General features: G+C 43.9%; 1 protein-coding gene across 26 annotated transcripts in view; it reads right to left on the reverse strand.

Moving 5' to 3' along the window:
• The window catches only part of LOC113819830 (RNA binding protein fox-1 homolog 1-like), a 724,543-nt gene that overhangs the window by 11,999 nt on the left and 694,189 nt on the right, over positions 1-18,355 (reverse strand). For 13 of the 26 annotated variants that reach the window (XM_070136663.1, XM_070136659.1, XM_070136658.1 and 10 more), the window contains 8 exons: positions 14,552-14,766; positions 14,360-14,450; positions 7,417-7,554; positions 7,186-7,239; positions 6,757-6,849; positions 6,444-6,501; positions 4,470-4,508; positions 119-239 (listed from right to left, as the gene is read on the reverse strand). In XM_070136663.1, the coding sequence (XP_069992764.1) occupies positions 119-239; positions 4,470-4,508; positions 6,444-6,501; positions 6,757-6,849; positions 7,186-7,239; positions 7,417-7,554; positions 14,360-14,450; positions 14,552-14,763 (806 nt within the window). In that variant the 5' untranslated portion in view covers positions 14,764-14,766. Of the gene's footprint in view, positions 1-118; positions 240-2,176; positions 2,217-4,469; positions 4,509-6,443; positions 6,502-6,756; positions 6,850-7,185; positions 7,240-7,416; positions 7,555-14,359; positions 14,451-14,551; positions 14,767-18,355 lie in introns of all 26 variants that reach the window. The other 13 variants (XM_070136651.1, XM_070136660.1, XM_070136647.1 and 10 more) reach the window with 3 other exon arrangements.

The following is an 18,355-nucleotide window of genomic DNA, read 5'->3' on the forward strand; positions in this document are numbered from 1 at the left end:
ATGACTCTGCTACACCATGTAGAGGCCAATGCTGCTGCTGCTGCTGCTGTGTCTGCTGCTGCGTGGTGTCTTCAGGAGTGTGATGCAGCTGCTGTTCTCGTCTGGTACTGAAACTTACGGTGTGTAGCCATGCAGAGCTGTGGCGGCAGCTGTTAGTGGGGTGGGATGACGTGCAAGGGCAGTGGCCGGATACGTCCGGGCCCTGCCACGCTGGATCGCAACACCTCGGAGGGCCGCCGCTGGAGGCATGCAAAATGATCAACATTCATTACAGGCACAACTCACTTCAGACGGCAGGCACAGGACAAAGGCCTCTCCCGGTTCCAGAGGCCCGAGGCTCACCATTGATAGGCTAAGTTGGCAGACTGTTCCCTGTGCCCACACACTACACCATACCATTTTAATTCAATTCCCATGTGACCTTTATACACAAAATAATAAGTTGCTTATCCTTTTGGTTTTTCGTCACAAAAGAATAACAATAGTAATAGTTCATACCATAGGCAGTAAGTAATATAATATCTTATTTCTCCAAATGTTTCCTATTCTTATTGGATACCACATTATGTAACTTGTTGGTGTTTAGTGAAAGCTGATGGTGTTGGTGTTGTGTAGTGGGCCTGAGAAGTGGTGGTGATAAGGTACTGACAACTGCTGGTGGTCCCGGGCATCTGGGGGAGGAGGAGGCCTGCTGCCGCTGCCCAGACTTCCTCCAGGGCCAAACACTAGCCAAGCCTTGAATCACAATCCGACATACGGTGCAGGCTGCTACGGGGGTTGAGTGCACTCTTCAATATGTAGTAGCTAAGATCCATGGGGGTTGCAACACAAAACAGTCCATAGAGTGGAGTCAGTAGGGGGACACCATCAGCGCGACAGCCACGGCGATGGTGGCCGCAGTGTGGGGCCCAACCCACGCAGAGGGAAGCAGTCCAACCCAGACAGATGAAAGCGTCATCTTTGTCATAATCTACCCTAAGCACAGGAGGACAAGTGCTCCAGATGTAAACCACTATATCAGTGGGTACTTTTCACCATAGCACTACAACTAAGCATGCTCCATGTCCCATAAAACACACATAATCTTCACGTGAATCTTTATTTGATCAGTCCCGTCTTGTTCTTAAAGGTTACTTTTTGTAGTCATTTAAAACATTTTCTGTATATCTATCACGATAAAGCAAGATTAAATAATTAGGAGAGTAAATGAGCTGATTTTTTTCACTTTGCCAGTCCATCCACTCCTGTGTAGTAGGAAGGTTGAACTGTGGCTCAAGAGGCAGCTACACTTGTGGTACATGCGAAACCAGGCACCACAAGTATCACATCTCTACTCAGGCACAGTCAACTAGCTCTACCATCACCAGGAGGAGAGCTGCTAAAGCCCAGGTAAGGATCCATGGAAAAAGGGGGGTACTCGTATTACTTACTTTTACGATGCAGCTCTTTCTTATCCAAGATACCTATGCCCTATAAAAACTGAGCAAGCAATTTAGATGACAAACCTGTATTTAAATATTAAGAGTGCTGTTAATCATAGAAAGTGTTAACCAAAATAACCCATTCAAGCATGAAAACATAAGAGCTGGGTAGTGACCTGGAGGTCCACAATTAAAATTTTAGTTTTCAGAAAAAGCAATGAAAATTTAAGTTCAATCCCACAGTCAAATGTTAGGACTGTCTAATAGAACCGCTAATCTAAATTCAAAAAATGCCATATTCAAACAGTGCAAACTTCGAACTACATAAATTGTAAAACAAACTAGCGAGGTGGTTCTGACTGCTGGACTAACCACCGAGTGTCTTTGATGGCATTTGTCCTGTGCTAATGAGAAAATAGATCAAGTGAAACAGACCATTTCAAGCAAAGCCAATCTAACAGAAGTAACGAAGTTGGAGCTCAAACTAATGACTACTATACATTAATTTGACAAAGTTCATGTCCATAACGAGCTTTAGCAATCTGTCTGCAGGAACCACAGGGAGTGGGGTGATCCGGGGCCCCCCTCCATGGAGTGTAGTAGGGTAAGAATGTAATCAACATTAAATAAAAGGGTAAAAACTCTCATCACTGATGCATAGTAATATTATGGCAGAGAGAATGATGATGATTAATTCAAGTCAAGTGCTAAACCCCATGCAAAGGAAAGTGCATTCAACCACAATAGCCAAGTACCTTCTACCGCTCGCCTTTAACATGGCACCACCAACACCAACTAAAATAAGGAAGAAAGGTAACCAAAAAGCACTTTAATATTCTTGATGTCAACACCGTAACCGCCTAAATTTTCATGTGCAATAATCTATTAGTGGCAGATTGTTACCTATGTGATGTGCAACATTCTTCTCTCATTTTGGAGATTACAGCAGTAATGCTTGTGTTAAAGGCGATAAAGAGAAGAAATCTTGTTCATTACCATACTCAAGGCTGCTACTGTTAAGCTCTGAAGTGACAAAAAGCAACATCTTTATTGATTATTAAACTGCATTTCAACTGACAGAATAATAATAAATCAATATCAATTAAAAAGTAATAAAATTCTCTTCATAATATTGACAATCTATAGCTCAATAACATCAAAAGTACTCATAACAACATCTAAAACAACATGGACATTACAGTAAATCTTTTCATTAATGGATATATCACACTCAACCAAGCCAAAGAGATTGATCAGTCCAATGCCTTGGTGGGTTTGCTTGTTGTCTTATTGGGTGAAACACTGCAGGCATTCCGAGTCCAGGGGGGTTCTGAGCAACAAGGAGAGCTGAAGTCCACAACAGTAACGCGCTCCATCCATAGCACTCGGGTCATGCTAGATGCAATCAAAACCTAAGAGCCAAAAAGTCCCGTCCAAAGCCAACCAGTCAATCATTCAACTAGCTAGAGTACCGATATTTACCAGCTCAGGCTCGAGAGAGACCAGTAACTTGGTGGAAGTAACCTGCGTTTGCCGTTTGTCTAGTGACGTGTGACGTCTCGCTTTGATGGAGGGTATCAAACTAACCCGCTGGGGAGAGTGAAGTGAGGTGGTCAAGAAAGTGCGGCTGCTGGCTAGTGATAACAAATAAGTCAATCCAATGGCAAGACAATTCATCACTCCTCTACTAAATATTATTGCTCGTCAGCTCAAGGTATATTACAATGCAGTGAGTTCCACTAAGACAACAAGCACAAAAACCCACTAGAGTAAACCCAATGAGAGATACAGGCGCCACTTAGACTAGGGGCATCTAAAAGAGAAGAAGGGTACAGGAAGGTGAGAGGGTGATGTGAGAGAGAAAGACACGGAAGGCAGACCAGATGAAAGATGGAAGGCGCATGGACAGGTCAAGCAGTGTTCAGTGCAGGCCAGGCACTGTGCAACACTTCACTCTTCCTGGTCTAAACTTCAACAAGCACACACTCAACAATACTAGCTAGTAGCAAAAGACTTGTATGTGCAAATATTCATCACTGGCTGTCAGTAATTGTTCATTAAAACAGTGCCTGGGCCCACTGAGGTCTAAGCAGAGGCCTCATGCTACCCACATTTGAAAGGACTATTACAAATAATACAGAAATCTTAATACACATTACACAAAGCACCTGCACTTCTAACTACCCATTGTTCATTTTTATGAAAATGCACAGAAAAAAATAATAGTGTGACATTCATAATCATATAAGATGTGCAAGTGCTTCCAATTGTCTATCAAAAGTTAAAATGACAGTATGAAAAGTACATAAAAACAATAAAGTATTTAAATACTTTAAGGCTGATGCACACACAAAAAAACATAAAAGCAAAGCAAAAGCACAGGATATATGTAAACATAATAACTAGTTAAGAGTGGCCAATCAAGCACATTTAGTGACATCTTGAGGAACTGTAACTATTTGCAGTTTTGTTTTCTTTTAACTTTTAAACAAATTACCTAAAAAAGAAAAAATTACAAATAAGAGGAAAAAAATCTATCAATATATAAATCTTTACATTATGATGCTTTACTATTACAACCTATGACTATTCTAAAGCTTTAAAATTGTATACTTGACTGCAATATTCTTTTTTTTTCCTTTTTTCTTTTATTTGACAGGCCATGACAATTAATAGTAAGTTGGAACAATCAAGGTAGAGAGGTGAGAGGAATATGAAATCTGCAGGTATGCCAAAGCAAGCTGCTGTACCAAACTTCATATTTCTTTAGAATACAAAGCTTAGGTATATAATCTGAAATAATACAAAAGTGCTTCATAAACTTATAAAATTAGTAATAAATATGGAAACTTTATTTTCCTTTTTTTCCCAATAATTATATTACATGCCTATAAAATGGTAGTATTGTCAGTTGTATCTTATAAAGACTACCATTTACAACTTGAATGATGTGTAGCACAGCACTTTTAGCATAATATAGGATACACTAAACCAAACACCCATGACCAACACCAAGAGAATGAGCTAAATCCATTAATTTTCGCTCACCCACGGCAGTTGGCACCATTCCATTTCTAGCGAGTATAACTAAAAGGTATAAAGAAAAAAGAAAACTAAATAAATACCAAATCACACATGGTGATTGACAAATATCAATCAGTCACAGAAATTAAACACATGGCATGTCCAATGGTATAGAATCTAAGAACACTGTACAAGTAAAATCTCTTTGTTTACAACCCTGAGGTTTAGTACTAATGAAACATGGCCTGATCAACAACACTGTCATTCACAACTGAATGAAGCCACAATGTCTTGCAAAATTAGCAGATATTAAATATGTTACACAAACTAGCAGTGACATGTAAGCTAGGCTTTATACACAGTGTCATCTACACAAACTCATTTAGATATGTACTGACTACCTAACAATGAACCTTCTCACAAGTAAAATGCAGCTCATCATGGCTCTATTCAGCATTGTTGTTGATAATGAGTCAACTGAAACAAGAAATAAGAATGGACCATAACAAGCTGGTTGACTACACAGGTACAGGCCCTTGAGCGCTCCAAGTGAGGGGGTAACATGGAGACACTGACTGCATCACATTCCAGAGTCTCACAATTGGAAGCTAAAACAAAGAGACTAACTGTAATGGTATTTCACATCATTCATAAGGTGATAAGCTGACTTTATTTTGGGTGTCTTGTCTACCTGCTCTCAGCATATATATTTTTTTACAGTGATGCAACAAATTGAAGCAATTTGCAATTATATCTACATGGAGGCAGTTAAAAAAAACATGTAAATTTGTCTAAACTGGATCCTATTTAGACAACAATATCAGTTCCATTATCATACTGCAGTGTTAGAACATGCTGTAATTATTAACTATAAGCAACATTACTGGAACCCTAAGTGCAATGAGGTCCATAAAAGTGTGAGATGGAGAAATGTAGAACTAAAGGAATGTGGATTCGGAAGGAACTTAGGGAGGTATGGAGGTGGGAAAGGATGAAGATGGTTATCAGGTTATCTTTTCTTTTGCTAACATATCTTTTGTTGTGTTTTGTTTTTGTATATTTTATCTTTCTTTTTTGAAGATGGGGACGGATGATGGGTCAGAGAAGTGTAGGCATACCACAATTTGACTGTCTTTATAATGGACATGCAGACACCACATTCATAAGATTCCCCTGAGCAATGTGTGCGTACAAGATGGACATATGCACATCTTTACACAGTTAGGAAAGTTAACACCAGCAACGATATGCATATCTGTTAAACTATAATGCTCTGACAAGGTGAAATATTGCTCCCTGTGCACAGTATTTGCTGTGCAATTTCACCAATAATTGTTTGCTACAACCCCATTTGGTAACAACAGCATGCCACTTCTATTTTAAGCATTTCATTCCAGTAAGCCACAGGATAACAGGCATGTAGGAGCATCTATATTTATCTAGTGTTTTTCTAAACCACCTTATTAAACAAAAAAATCACCAATTATGCATTCAAGAAGAAAATTTATGATTGAGGCTTCTCATAATCTACTCAAGTGTAATTATACTGGTGTCAGGGATGTGAGTGAAATTGCAGACATCAAAGTGATATCATATACATATAAATGTCCCAAAGTTACTCCGTGATCATCTGTCTGTGTCTTTGGCAGTTGCATCCTGCGCTTAACAATTATGGCTGTCAGCATGGTATGGGCATATCTGGGTGCTTTCTACTAACGAAATATTTTGTACTGTAAAATATTTACAACCCTCAAACTCTAAATAACTAAAATATCCATAAACTTATAATCTTACTGACACTACAGGAGGTTGTGGTAACATTGAAGTATGTTTGGTTGCAAAGAAATGGGAGGCTTTTTTGTGTTGATTGGGACAGTCTCTGGTACTGAGGATTCCCGCAGTGAGGACATGGGGGAGGAAGGAGGTAGGAGAGACACAGAAGAAAAAGGTCGATGGCAGCACAGATGAGCCAAGAGCACATAAGCAATCTGCACTTACCATTGGGAACAGCTGCAGTTGGCTTCTTGGTCTGAACACGGGCAGTGGCATTGTTCACCTGGTCATACACAACGGAAAAAGTTAACATTGAGAACTAAAACTCCACTGTGCTACGTCTCTTTATGTTTGGTATTAGCCTCTTTTTCTGATTTAGGATATGAACAAACAGTGTTAGGAAAATATCTTTTCACAAACTAGTTAATTTAGTTAAATGATGCAGAGTGGAACCAAAAGTAAAAAAATTTAAATAAAAAAAGAATGATAGTAGCATCAAGTCAGATGGAAGACAATTATTTTCCTTCATTAGTGTTACCTCTATCTTGCGACCTTCTACGACTGTGCCATTTAGTGAGTCTCTGGCACGGTCTGCGTCAGATGCAGAAGCAAATGTCACGAAACCAAAGCCCTGAAAAGTTTTTAAAATTAGGAATGAGTACATACTTCAGGTATAACAGAATAACTTAGTACTGGACTTAGTTCATGCTGCTGCCAAATTTATCTAGGAATCAATGAAATTATTTTATACTGAGAGTCAACACTTGCATAATCCAAAACTTAAAAAAGGGAGTGAGAAAAGAAATAAAACCAAGGGACAATATTAATCTCTTGACAAAGATGCTTTTGGTCCTGAAAGGATTTGGTTTAGAATTATTATTCAAAATCATTGCAACACATTCAAGAACTATGCTAACTAAATGTAAAAACCAAGCTAATCAATTCCCTAACTCTACGGGCGACTTACCTTTGATCCTCGCTCATTAAAGATGATTTCCACATCAAGGATTGTGCCAAATTTCTGTGAAAAATACAGAGGATTAATCAATTATATGTTACAAGGATAGTATCTTAAAACTATATCTTAAATCCACATAATTTCCTGAACATCACATCAGCTTAAGCAACGATCAAATTATTTGCACAATTTTAATGCAATACACAACATACAACAAACAAACTAGAACTCCATACTTACGCCGAACATATTTCTGAGGTCTGGGTCTCTAAATCTGAATGGAATATTTGAGACATGGAGTCGCTTTGGCTGTTCCTTTGTGGGTGCTGGAGTGCCAGGTTGACCATTAGCTGCTGCTTCACCATTTTCTGCTTCATTCTGTTGAAAGGTTTGGACATAAGTAAATAAATAATGGCACAAAAACTAGGTCAAGTATAAGAGGATTTCAAAGACCAGGAAACCAACTGCAAAGATGTAAGGAAAAACATTAATGATTGTTATCAGGATTATAAGAGACAATCCATATTCAATAATTCTTTCCATTATGTACAAGAAACAGAAACCACCATTCATTATATATATATATATATATATATATATATATATATATATATATATATATATATATATATATATATATATATATATGAGTGAGTAAGTGAGTGAGTGAGTGAGTGAGTGAGTGAGTGAGTGAGTGAGTGAGTGTGAGTGAGTGAGTGAGTGAGTGAGTGAGTGAGTGAGTGAGTGAGTGAGTGAGTGAGTGTGTGAGTGAGTGAGTGAGTGAGTGAGTGAGTGAGTGAGTGAGTGAGTGAGTGAGTGAGTGAGTGTGTGTGTGTGTGTGTGTATAAATATGTGTATACATATATAAATATGTAATGTTTAAACAAAATAAAAAAAATAAAAAAAAGATAATCTTCCATCACTTTGCTTACTTTTCAAATAAGAAGTCTCCCTTCCGGAAATCCACACACATGGCATTACCAACACCTGTGTATACTAATCATATTGACAGCCTTTCTCCTGCTACACTATACTAGATCATTGTACAAGAGGTGAATTAAGGTAAATACGGGGAAGTGGCAAGGAGGAAAGGATATTAGGGGAGAACTTCAGAGAGGACAAGTTTCAAGGGAAAAGGATAAAGGGGGACTGGGCCTTGCTACACTTTGAAGGTGTCTGCGATCTCTGTCACCTGCTCCTTCTAATAACAATTTTTTTTTTTTACTGATGTTATTGGCTCAAATATTTGGGTTAACTTATCTTTAAAATTGTATAATAGCTGATTATACTTTACTTGAGACATTTTGGCCATCATATCAAAAACTAAATAAAATGAGCCTAAAAGAAAACATATACTCATAATCATGTTATAATGTTTCTAACTGGCAAGCAAAATTCTCAACTGATATTCAGAAATTTATGAATAAAATCCAGACAAATTACTACCCTTCAGTGATATGAATGAGTATGGTCAAACTGTCATACAACAGATTCTCTGGGAACTGTTCATTGCAATAGTTTGAAGATCTCTAGGAATTTGAGAGTGACTAAGCTAATTGAACTGCAATATATCATTTGAACAATGGGAAAAAAATAAAGTATGCAATCTTTATCAGCTTCTCACCCTTATTTTGCTTATAATTATGATACACATGATGGCAAACATTTAGAATATCTTGTTTTGATAAATGCTGTGTGTATATATAGAAATATGTCGAGGGAATCATATTCAGTGCCGATACTGCCCCTAGCTAAAAGGAGGCGAAAAATACTAGGAATTGCAAGGTAATCAACGAAAAATAAAGGGCGACATTCAAGTGAACTATTAAGCTAAGTACATATCAAGGTTATAGATGGTAATAAGGCAGGGTCAAACGATAGTTGGGAAGCAGACCTGATGAGCAATCCATTGAAGTGAGAACTATTAATAAAGGCAACGCAAAGTTGTTGTTTTTTTCCAATCAATTACCTAATAAATGAACAATCAATGTCTACAAATCCAAAACGGAAACCCTCTTCGATATGAATCAAAGCGACTTAGGTCAAGCCAAATGCCTCAGTTATCAGGAAAACAGAACAAGAAATGGAAGAATGTGGCTCCGGAGTAATCTCGTCTTTCCTCTGCTTTCATGGAGTGGCATATTGGAAATGTCAAGAAGGACAAATATCCCCGTGAGCAAGCCATTTCCAGGCCTCTCTTTTCACTCGCATTAATTCTTCCGAGCAATATATCATGCGTTCAAATAATACCAAAAGCTGTCGGATAAAAAGCTTTCAAGATGGGGGAAAATATGAGGAGGGGAAAAAAAACTGGCATTAATTGGCGCCGTTCTTTGAGATTCTGTTAACCGAGTGCGAGGCAGAGAGAGGCCGCACACGCCAGCACCTCCAGCCAGCTTCTGGTCGCCATGACAACAGGATGATTTGGTCCAGCCTTTTCCTTAGGCCATCTCCTCGATCTGATTTCCTGCATGTTTATAAGAGGAAATGAGGAATTGGGGATGAACGAAATACCATCCAATAAAAGTAATGCAAATAAGAGATGTGCTGGTAGCGACAAGAGACACCGAAGTTCGCATTCGAACACGGTGTGAAGAACAAGCAAACGGGAGAGCGGGAAGCGGGGAAACACTACTACTACGGCCACTATTTTAGTAAATGGAACCCAATCCTCTCCTTGTAGCCACGCCTACGATCCCGTCCATTACTTAATCGAGAACTTGTACATCCATTCACTTACTCAGGAAATGGCGGCAGAATGTGTGGTGTGTGTGTGTGTGTGTGTGTGTGTGTGTGTGTGTGTGTGTGTGTGTGTGTGTGTGTGTGTGTGTGTGTGTGTGTGTGTGTGTGTGTGTGTGTGAGAGAGAGAGAGAGAGAGAGAGAGAGAGAGAGAGAGAGAGAGAGAGAGAGAGAGAGAGAGAGAGAGAGAGAGAGAGAGAGAGAGAGAGAGAGAGAGAGAGAACCGAGCGGCGGAGGCTGTGAGTGGCACGACTTTCCCCTCCAGCCCACCTCCTGGCGAGGGGAGCGGAGAGGGGAGTTCCGAGGAAAAGGAAACCGATAAATCCAACAGAACTCGTCTCTTGGAAGACCACGAAGTCCCCGGTCGCGGACACGAGGACATTTGATGGCCTCGCACATTTCTCAAGAAGTCAGAAGATAAAATGCCCGCTGACGTCGTGCTTTTCTGCAATCTTGTGCGGTTTTGTTATATCTGGCGTCCAGAAACCAAACCAACACCAGACATGCGCAAGTAGGAACCCATACAATGTGATCTCTTTAATATAAATCCGAATGTGTTTTTAACAAACTCGGATAGAAAGAAAAGAGATCGAAAATTTACTTTAAAAAAAACACGCACACGTCAAAGGCAGGCATCCTTTCAGCGCACCTTGCGCCCCAACTGCAGTTTGAGACGGACGCGCTACTCCTGGAACGCATCAGGAAGGCAACTTACAATAAACGGCGTTACGAACAGAGGCAAGGACGAGTGCTTCCCTGCACTAGATAATCATATGCAGTCAGAATTAAATTAATAAAAACAATTTGAAAGAATGTATATATTAGTGAATGATATAGTCTGCCTATTTACATACCACTAACTATTCATCTGAACGGAAGCGCGGGGTTTTGCAAGTGCAGTATTTCATCCACGGGCGCACACATGCAAATGCATTATTAAAAATATGCAAGTTTTGTTAAGGTTAAAAACTGAGCGAAGGTTAGGCGAGTATTTTTAAAGAGAAAAACACCTTTAAGATGTGAGGGAGTAATCCGGGCGAGCGTCCTGTTATGATCGATACTTTGTATCAAACGAAGGAGAATCAATCTTCACCCTTCACTCTGGCATATGCACTCTTCGTAGGGAGGCAGTGTGAGCGGGATCACTCATGCGCACACTGGCGCACGCGGAGCCCTCCCCCCTCCCTTCTTCCGCCCCCACGAAAACGCTGCGAATGCACTAGGCTTGCGGGAAGGTCTCCACGTCTTGCTCGCTAGGGCATGATCAGTTGTCAATGTGACAAATATGTAAGCGGAGGTGCGGTAGCCCCTACACCATCCAGGGGTAGCCAGGCGAGGCAGGTGTGGCTGATCGATATCAGGACACCAGGCGCACTATTCCCAACACACTCACTCTCACACTGCCCTAAACCACTACTACCATCAGCTACTCTTCATCACACCACAGACTCTGGTTTCTACAGACAGACAAAATAATAATAATCAAAAGTAAAAATAGTAATAACAACCCCAAGTCTGGACACTGCGCCACGGGGACGATCGATATATTCTTCTAACAATAGCCCCTCGAAGGTACTACGCTACTATTACAAATGAAGCATAATATTCTGCATCGATCGAGCCGACGGCGCCTAATGAAAACAAACCAGATATTTCGGACTACATGACAGGGATATATCAATTTCCGCAAACGCCCCAAATGCAATTTCCAATGCACGTTCGATCAACAAACCCCCGCACGCTACCCAGTACCCGTGCGCCGCCACTAATATTGTGTGCCGCGAATGCCGTGATCGGTGCTTTAACCAATCCCGCCCCGTTCCAAGAAAGGCGGTCCCAGCAGGGTGTGGCAGCACTCCGAGCTTCGCCCCCTTCCCCGGCCCTTCGCCCCTCCCCGTCGGCGTGCAAGTGTGGTCTAACTGGAGGAGAGAACGGTCTTGATGTTTGGTGTTAATGTGGTGCACGCTACCCGTCGCCGGCAATTAGAAACCCCCTTACTAGCGTCACGCGCGGACTCTGCTCTCCCCTTGCTGCACTTACGGGGGCATTATCTGGCAGCATCTCCCCGAGCCCTTCCGTGGCTTTACATTCTCTCGCATCTCGTCGGAAACTCTGCGGCTTATCATCACAAGGCCGATAAAAAGAGAAAAGGGAAATATGACGAGAGAAAGCAACAATAAAGGCAAAAAAAGAAAACGAGGATAAAGGAAGGAGGCGAGGGAGTCGAGACTGATATCTGCATCGACCCTGTCTCCCCAACCCCCTTTGGCGCCACATCGTTGCTCTTATTGCCTTCCCAACTCGGCGAGGCCTGAAGTCATTCCGCTGGGACTAGAGTCTGGATGGGTGTGAAATATAAGCTATTGTTCTAAACTCTCTGAAAGACGTTTTACGACGATTTACGTTTTTTTTCCATTTGGAGCCTGTGGTGTTCTCAATAACACGTATCTTTCAAAGAGGTATTAATAAAAAATTGTGTTCATTCTGCAAATAATGACAAAAAATTGTTTTTCAAAGAGACGGCCATTCCTTTCCTTTCAAGTTCTTTCCAGACAACTTGAATGGTCCCTCTCTGGCGCCAGAGTGGGCGTGCCTCTGGCAGCCAAGCGGCGCCAAATCAATACAAGATCTCCGGACGCCAAACAGCAGCAGCAGCAGTGCCGACTGCGCAGGGGACGCCAACGTACATCCATCCCGATGCGGCAAGCAGAGATCGCCCACTTCCTCCAGCCTCCTCTTATCATCTCGTTAATGATGCTGTCACGGCAGTCAAGACTCACGCCAAGTGACAAAACAACCGGATTATTTCATACCCACGAGGACCGCTGATCAGTATTGCTTCTTGCCAAGTCTTTTGGCTGACAAAGTTACATCACAATGTGACGCCGTGGGATGATAACACCACTTCATGTATGATTGCCTCTCGCTTACAGCGTGTCCACCAAAATACACGAAAAAATGCAGTAACCACTTTCGGTTTTTGATTTTGTTTGCTAATGATTATCAGAATCGCAAAAAAGCTGGTTTCAATGGGCTTGGTGTGCCTGGTAAATTATGAAAATTAAACCAATAATAATAAAGCCTGTACCTACTTAAAGGACATCCAAGTCTGCCTTCCGCACTTAATAGGGTTAAGGAAAATGGAAGTCAAAATGCAGGCAGTGTTCGCAACAAAGTATCCTTCACAAATATAATGTAAGAACCTTGAATGAGAATATGATCCCCGGCGAACAAACGTGTCCGAAATGCACGAAGGCCTCATCCGTCACTTAAGTCAAATTAGCAAATCAAATTTGAGCAAATGAACATCTGAAATCTATTTCGATAACACTGCACAGTAAGAAGTGAGCGGAGGACAAAGCTTTGCATACCATTAGGGCGTCCTTTGCCACCCAAGCGTCCTGAGGAAGGGAGGAAGGAGGAGGAAGAGACGCAGTGAGCGACCAGTCAGCCTGGGCTCTGTCCTGCCACTTGGACTGTAGGAACTGGGGGTCCCACATCCTCAACGAAGTGTGATCCGCGGAGGGGCGTCCAGGCGGGGGGAGACTCGCCGACGGGATAGTGCAGCAGCGGTGGTGGGAGACGGCGGCGGCGGCGGCGGCGGCGGTGAAGGGGAGCGCGGTGATCTACACACTGCAGATACCACAAGCCCTGCCGCTGTCCCGCTAGCTCTTTCCACCTCCCGCCACCGAGGCACCCATTTCTTACCCCATTACAAGTGGCGCAATGAACACCCCGGGACTCCCCTGCCCATACTGACGACTTCACTCTCGGAGAGGAAGTTCAATGAAAGTGTCTGGAAAGTCGAACACTGATGCTTTTTCCCCTCGCAAATGAATTATGGGACAAGTTTCCGAGCGCCGGATCGCGATTTCCCCTTCCGCTGGCAGTTGGCAAGGTCGCAAGAACCCAACTGCACAGTGCTTTGCAGGGCCCTACATCACGGGTCTTACTGTCTGCCCATAAGGTCTGATAGCAAGGAACAAAATTCCCTTCTTCTGCGACCAACTACGGGATAAGGAATGCTCGAACCTGGACTCTATATTACCAATGAAACTGAAACCAATCGCTGCGCAACGACCACGAAGGTAACAACTAATCCGTTTTTCAGGCCGCTGCGACAGAAGATGCAGGTCCTACAGGAGCCGGCTGGTCCAGCACCGGCCGGCGCCACTCTCATGGCAATTCTAACCTCACCCTTAATTCCCTTCGACGCTATCGTTCATCATCAAGTGAAACGACCACGAGGCTGACACGCCTACAATAGCAAGTTCCTCCCTATGAACTCCCTAGTCGTGAAACTGCAGCTGGAAATACCCTTGACTGTATCCTGTCTTTCCTTGTACAGCTTTCAACATTTAATTCATGAAGCAAACATTATCAATAATGCATCGCATGTGACCCTCGCTAAAAAAGTCCTTTTAATCAAGCTCTGTACACTCACCGCAGTAACCGCTTGCTGCTCGACACCGTTGGCGACGACAGGGGGACCGACGGGAACCTGTACTGCCATTCCCCCCGCCACCGTCGCCCCGCTGCCGGAGAGAAACCTGGTTAGTCTTGCAATTACTACATCTATATCTCAAAATATGGATCACATAGGCCTATTCATTTGCATGTGGTGGAGCCAACTGACCTGGATGAGACTGTGACAGGTACGCCCGGGACGGCAGCGGTGGGTGTGGTCTGAGGGGCCGGGGGCGCTCCGGGGGCTCCTGGCGCTGGCGCCCCCGGCGCACCAGGCGGCGAGAACGGCGGCCCTTCTTTACTCGGGTCGGCTTTTACGCCAGCACCCGCCTCGCCGTTCTGACTGTATGGGAACGGCGCTGCCATAGTTGTCTGCACCATGTGCTGGAAGAGAAAAAGATACAATCAGCAAAAATGTCTTTATACTTTGCGCTTAAATGTAAAATATAAGAGGAATAAAAATGCAATCGGATTCGATGTAACCGAAACCACCTCTTGTGCTGGGACGCATCTTAAGAACTGTAATCACGGTCCATACCAACTGTGACTTGCAGATTCAGTCCCTGATTCTGGACACGCCAATTGTCGCTGTGTCCCCTGAACGGCCAAGAGCCTGGGTTAATGACATACGTAGAAGAGGCGCGGTAATGTCAATATAATGGGAACACACAAGTGCGGCTAACACCACTTATTGTACTTATTGTACCTACGCTTAAAAAATTCTCACCCTACTATGCCAGACGATGGAAGGGAGTTTAATGCAGTATTTACAATAGAAGGAGATTAATCATATAACTATACATCGATCAATATGCTATCCTCCATAACTCCCATACCAACCAAATTAAAAGCATCCCTTTGTTCAACTTTACAAGTTATACTGTTAATGCGAAAATCGTACATAAAACACACAACTCTGCCGAGGAAGTTCAAAAGAATTCCACAGGCTGCATATGACAGTAACTCCCTTTAGTGCATGACTCATGATGACGGGTGACGCAACACGTGACGCCCACGTGACGAGTGGCGGTGGCGGAGGGTGGTGGGTGAGGCGGGGAGGGTGATTTCACGCGAGACTATGAGATGACGAAAAGGGTGACGAAAATAATGGCTCATTCTTGCTCCCATCTCGCGTAACTGACCCTCAAAGGTACCCTAACAGCTGACAGCACTCGCACCCTCCTCCACGCACCCTCCAGGCAAAGAGACAGGCAAGCAGACAGAGAACTAAAGGGCCTCACGGACACGTAGACGAACCGACAGTCACCCCCTCCCCGCTTAAATAAAAAAGGTAGATTCATGTTACGGCCACCTGCTGTTATTGCGGCAATTAGTTCATACAATGCGTCGACCGTTGCTGCCAGGTGCTGACCCCTGCCATGGCCACCTTGTATTTCACCCAAGAATTATGGCTGCGGCCCCACCCAAATTTCCCAGGTGATAGATGCATTCGGCCTTGGCGCCGCTGGTCTATCTGCACGCCGCTCCGAGAGGGACCACATGGCAAGGACTGCGGTGGACGTGACACATATTCCACTGGAAATGCTGGATGATGATGATGGTGGTGGTGATGGTGGTGGAAGTGGTGGTGATGGTGGAGGTGGTGGTGGCGATGATGGTGGAGGTGGTGGTGGCAATGATGGTGGAGGTGGTGGTGGCGATGATGGTGGAGGTGGTAAAGATGACGGTGGGTGGTGGTGAAGGTGATTGATGATGATGATGAATAATGATGATGATGACGACTGGATGAGGAGGAAGAAATACCAAAGAAATACAGCCAATCAACCACCCAAAATAATAACATCATCACCGATCAAAAACCCATAACAAAAATCAAGCTGCTAATAAACCCACGAGCCCCGGCACCCGAAATAATAACGATAAACATCAATACCTCCACACCACCCCTGATTTACGACCACATCAGTCCCGCGGCAACATACACCCACTGCAGCAAGCACGGCGCGTGTGAAACGGCCTATATATAGCCCCGGGTCTACATCGACGACACCGCAGTCCAGGAGCTCAATTTCCGAAACACTTCCGATGGCTGGTCTGCTGTAGCCTATTGCCGGTGATGGGATAATACTGTCCGGTCTCACTCAGGGTTTATCAATTTTTCGTCGGGTAGTCGGTAGTAGCGTAAAGAAATATCTATTACGGATTAATAGACTATCATTATCATCATTATCATAATAATCATTATCTTTGTCATTATTTTGTGGTGGAGCACCTGTATCTGCTATCCCTAACTATTTATATTTACTTATTCCTTTTTCTTTTTACATCACAGAAATGCAGAATATTTAAATGATCGAGAGATTTTCCCCCAATATGTCGAAAAAACAACAAACGGCCGAATACGAAACCCGTTAGTTAACACAGATTTTTTTTCAACGCCGGCCGAGTGCAACCGTTGCCGAAATTAAAACCGAAACGGGATTCCCGGACCCCGCCATCTAGCACAGCTGGACGGACGCGGAGGGAAAAATAGCGCACGCCGGAGGACAGACGCATGGCGAGCGGCAACACTTCAGAGCCGTGCTTATTTCATGGTCTCATGGAATGAAATGGCAGACAAAAAGTTTCAAAATGTGTATGGGGAAAGGGGCTTTGCCTGCCTGCCTGCCCCCCCCCCCCCTCTCTCTCTCTCTCTCTCTCTCTCTCTCTCTCTCTCTCTCTCTCTCTCTCTCTCTCTCTCTCTCTCTCTCTCTCTCTCTCTCTCTCTCTCTCTCTTTCGCGCGCGCGTGGTGTGTGTGTGTGTGTGTGTGTGTGTGTGTGTGTGTGTGTGTGTGTGTGTGTGTGTGTGTGTGTGTGTGTGTGTGTGTGTGTGTGTGTGTGTGTGTGTGTGTGTGTGTGCGCGCGCGCGCGCGCGTGTGTAACTGAGTGTGTAACTACGTGCATATCATGTGTATGTGTAAGCGTTTATGTAAGTGAGACCCAACTGTTATCTCTAGCAACTAATATGCACACAAATAACTGCATTGCGGATACGCCCACAAAGCGGGCGACCGAACATTGCCAATCAGTCACAAGAACAAATCAAATGAGCCGACCGAGTGACAAATAGGCGAGGCCGCGAACCCCAGCGCCCTCAACGCCGAGGCAAAAGGAAAGACACCGGAATGCTTGGCCCTCCCGCGATACGTGACCACATCCTACACATCCTACCCAATTGACGCGGGGAATGCACGAGCCCTTCGAATGCCCATACCCGTGAGAACCGCCGCCGCTGTGCCCGCTTGCCCCAAACACCCCTCTCCATCACACCCCGTAAGTCAACAAGGCTCTCCGTCCTGCAATCGCCGCATATTTAGCCAGGCCCTGGGCAAACACCGCCCCTTCGCCAACACCTCTGAACAATCAATTTTCTTTCTCGCTCTCCGGGACACGACTAAGCCTACGAGCTATGGGACACGCGGCACGAAACCCGACTGCTGGATCCATAACACATAAAATATATTAATGGGTTATCTATATGAAAACTAACGAAGCAGCGGGGTCTCGTCGCTTGGTTATTTACGTGACTGCAGAATATTTTACGCGATGAACAAGTTCTCTCCACCGACTTCAACGATCATCAGCTGCCGCCGCACTTTGGCATAACAACCAAACGTCTAAAGCAAGCAATTTCGTCACAAAAACCGCCGTAACCTAAAAACTCTCCGTCATTCCACATTCCTGGCGCCACCGGAGACCCGCATTCCAGGCCGCCAAGCCAGCTCCGCCAGCAGAGCGTGGTGAAATCAGCGTGGCGCCCGACCACCCTCGTCCTCTTGCTGGTCCGCTGCCACAGCCCCCAAGGCCGTGACAACCCCGGCGTGAGCACCTGTGAGCAGGCCACGCCGATATCGATCAAGCCACAACGTATCCCTTAATGATCCGACGGACGGCGCACCCCTTGCATGCCGTAACCTCAACAGCTACAGGTACTCCCACACGACACCGAATATTCATTGGCAAAACGACGAGA

This window comes from Penaeus vannamei, chromosome 22 (genome assembly GCF_042767895.1).
Source record: "Penaeus vannamei isolate JL-2024 chromosome 22, ASM4276789v1, whole genome shotgun sequence".
In the NCBI taxonomy this organism is placed as follows: Eukaryota; Metazoa; Arthropoda; class Malacostraca; order Decapoda; family Penaeidae; genus Penaeus; species Penaeus vannamei.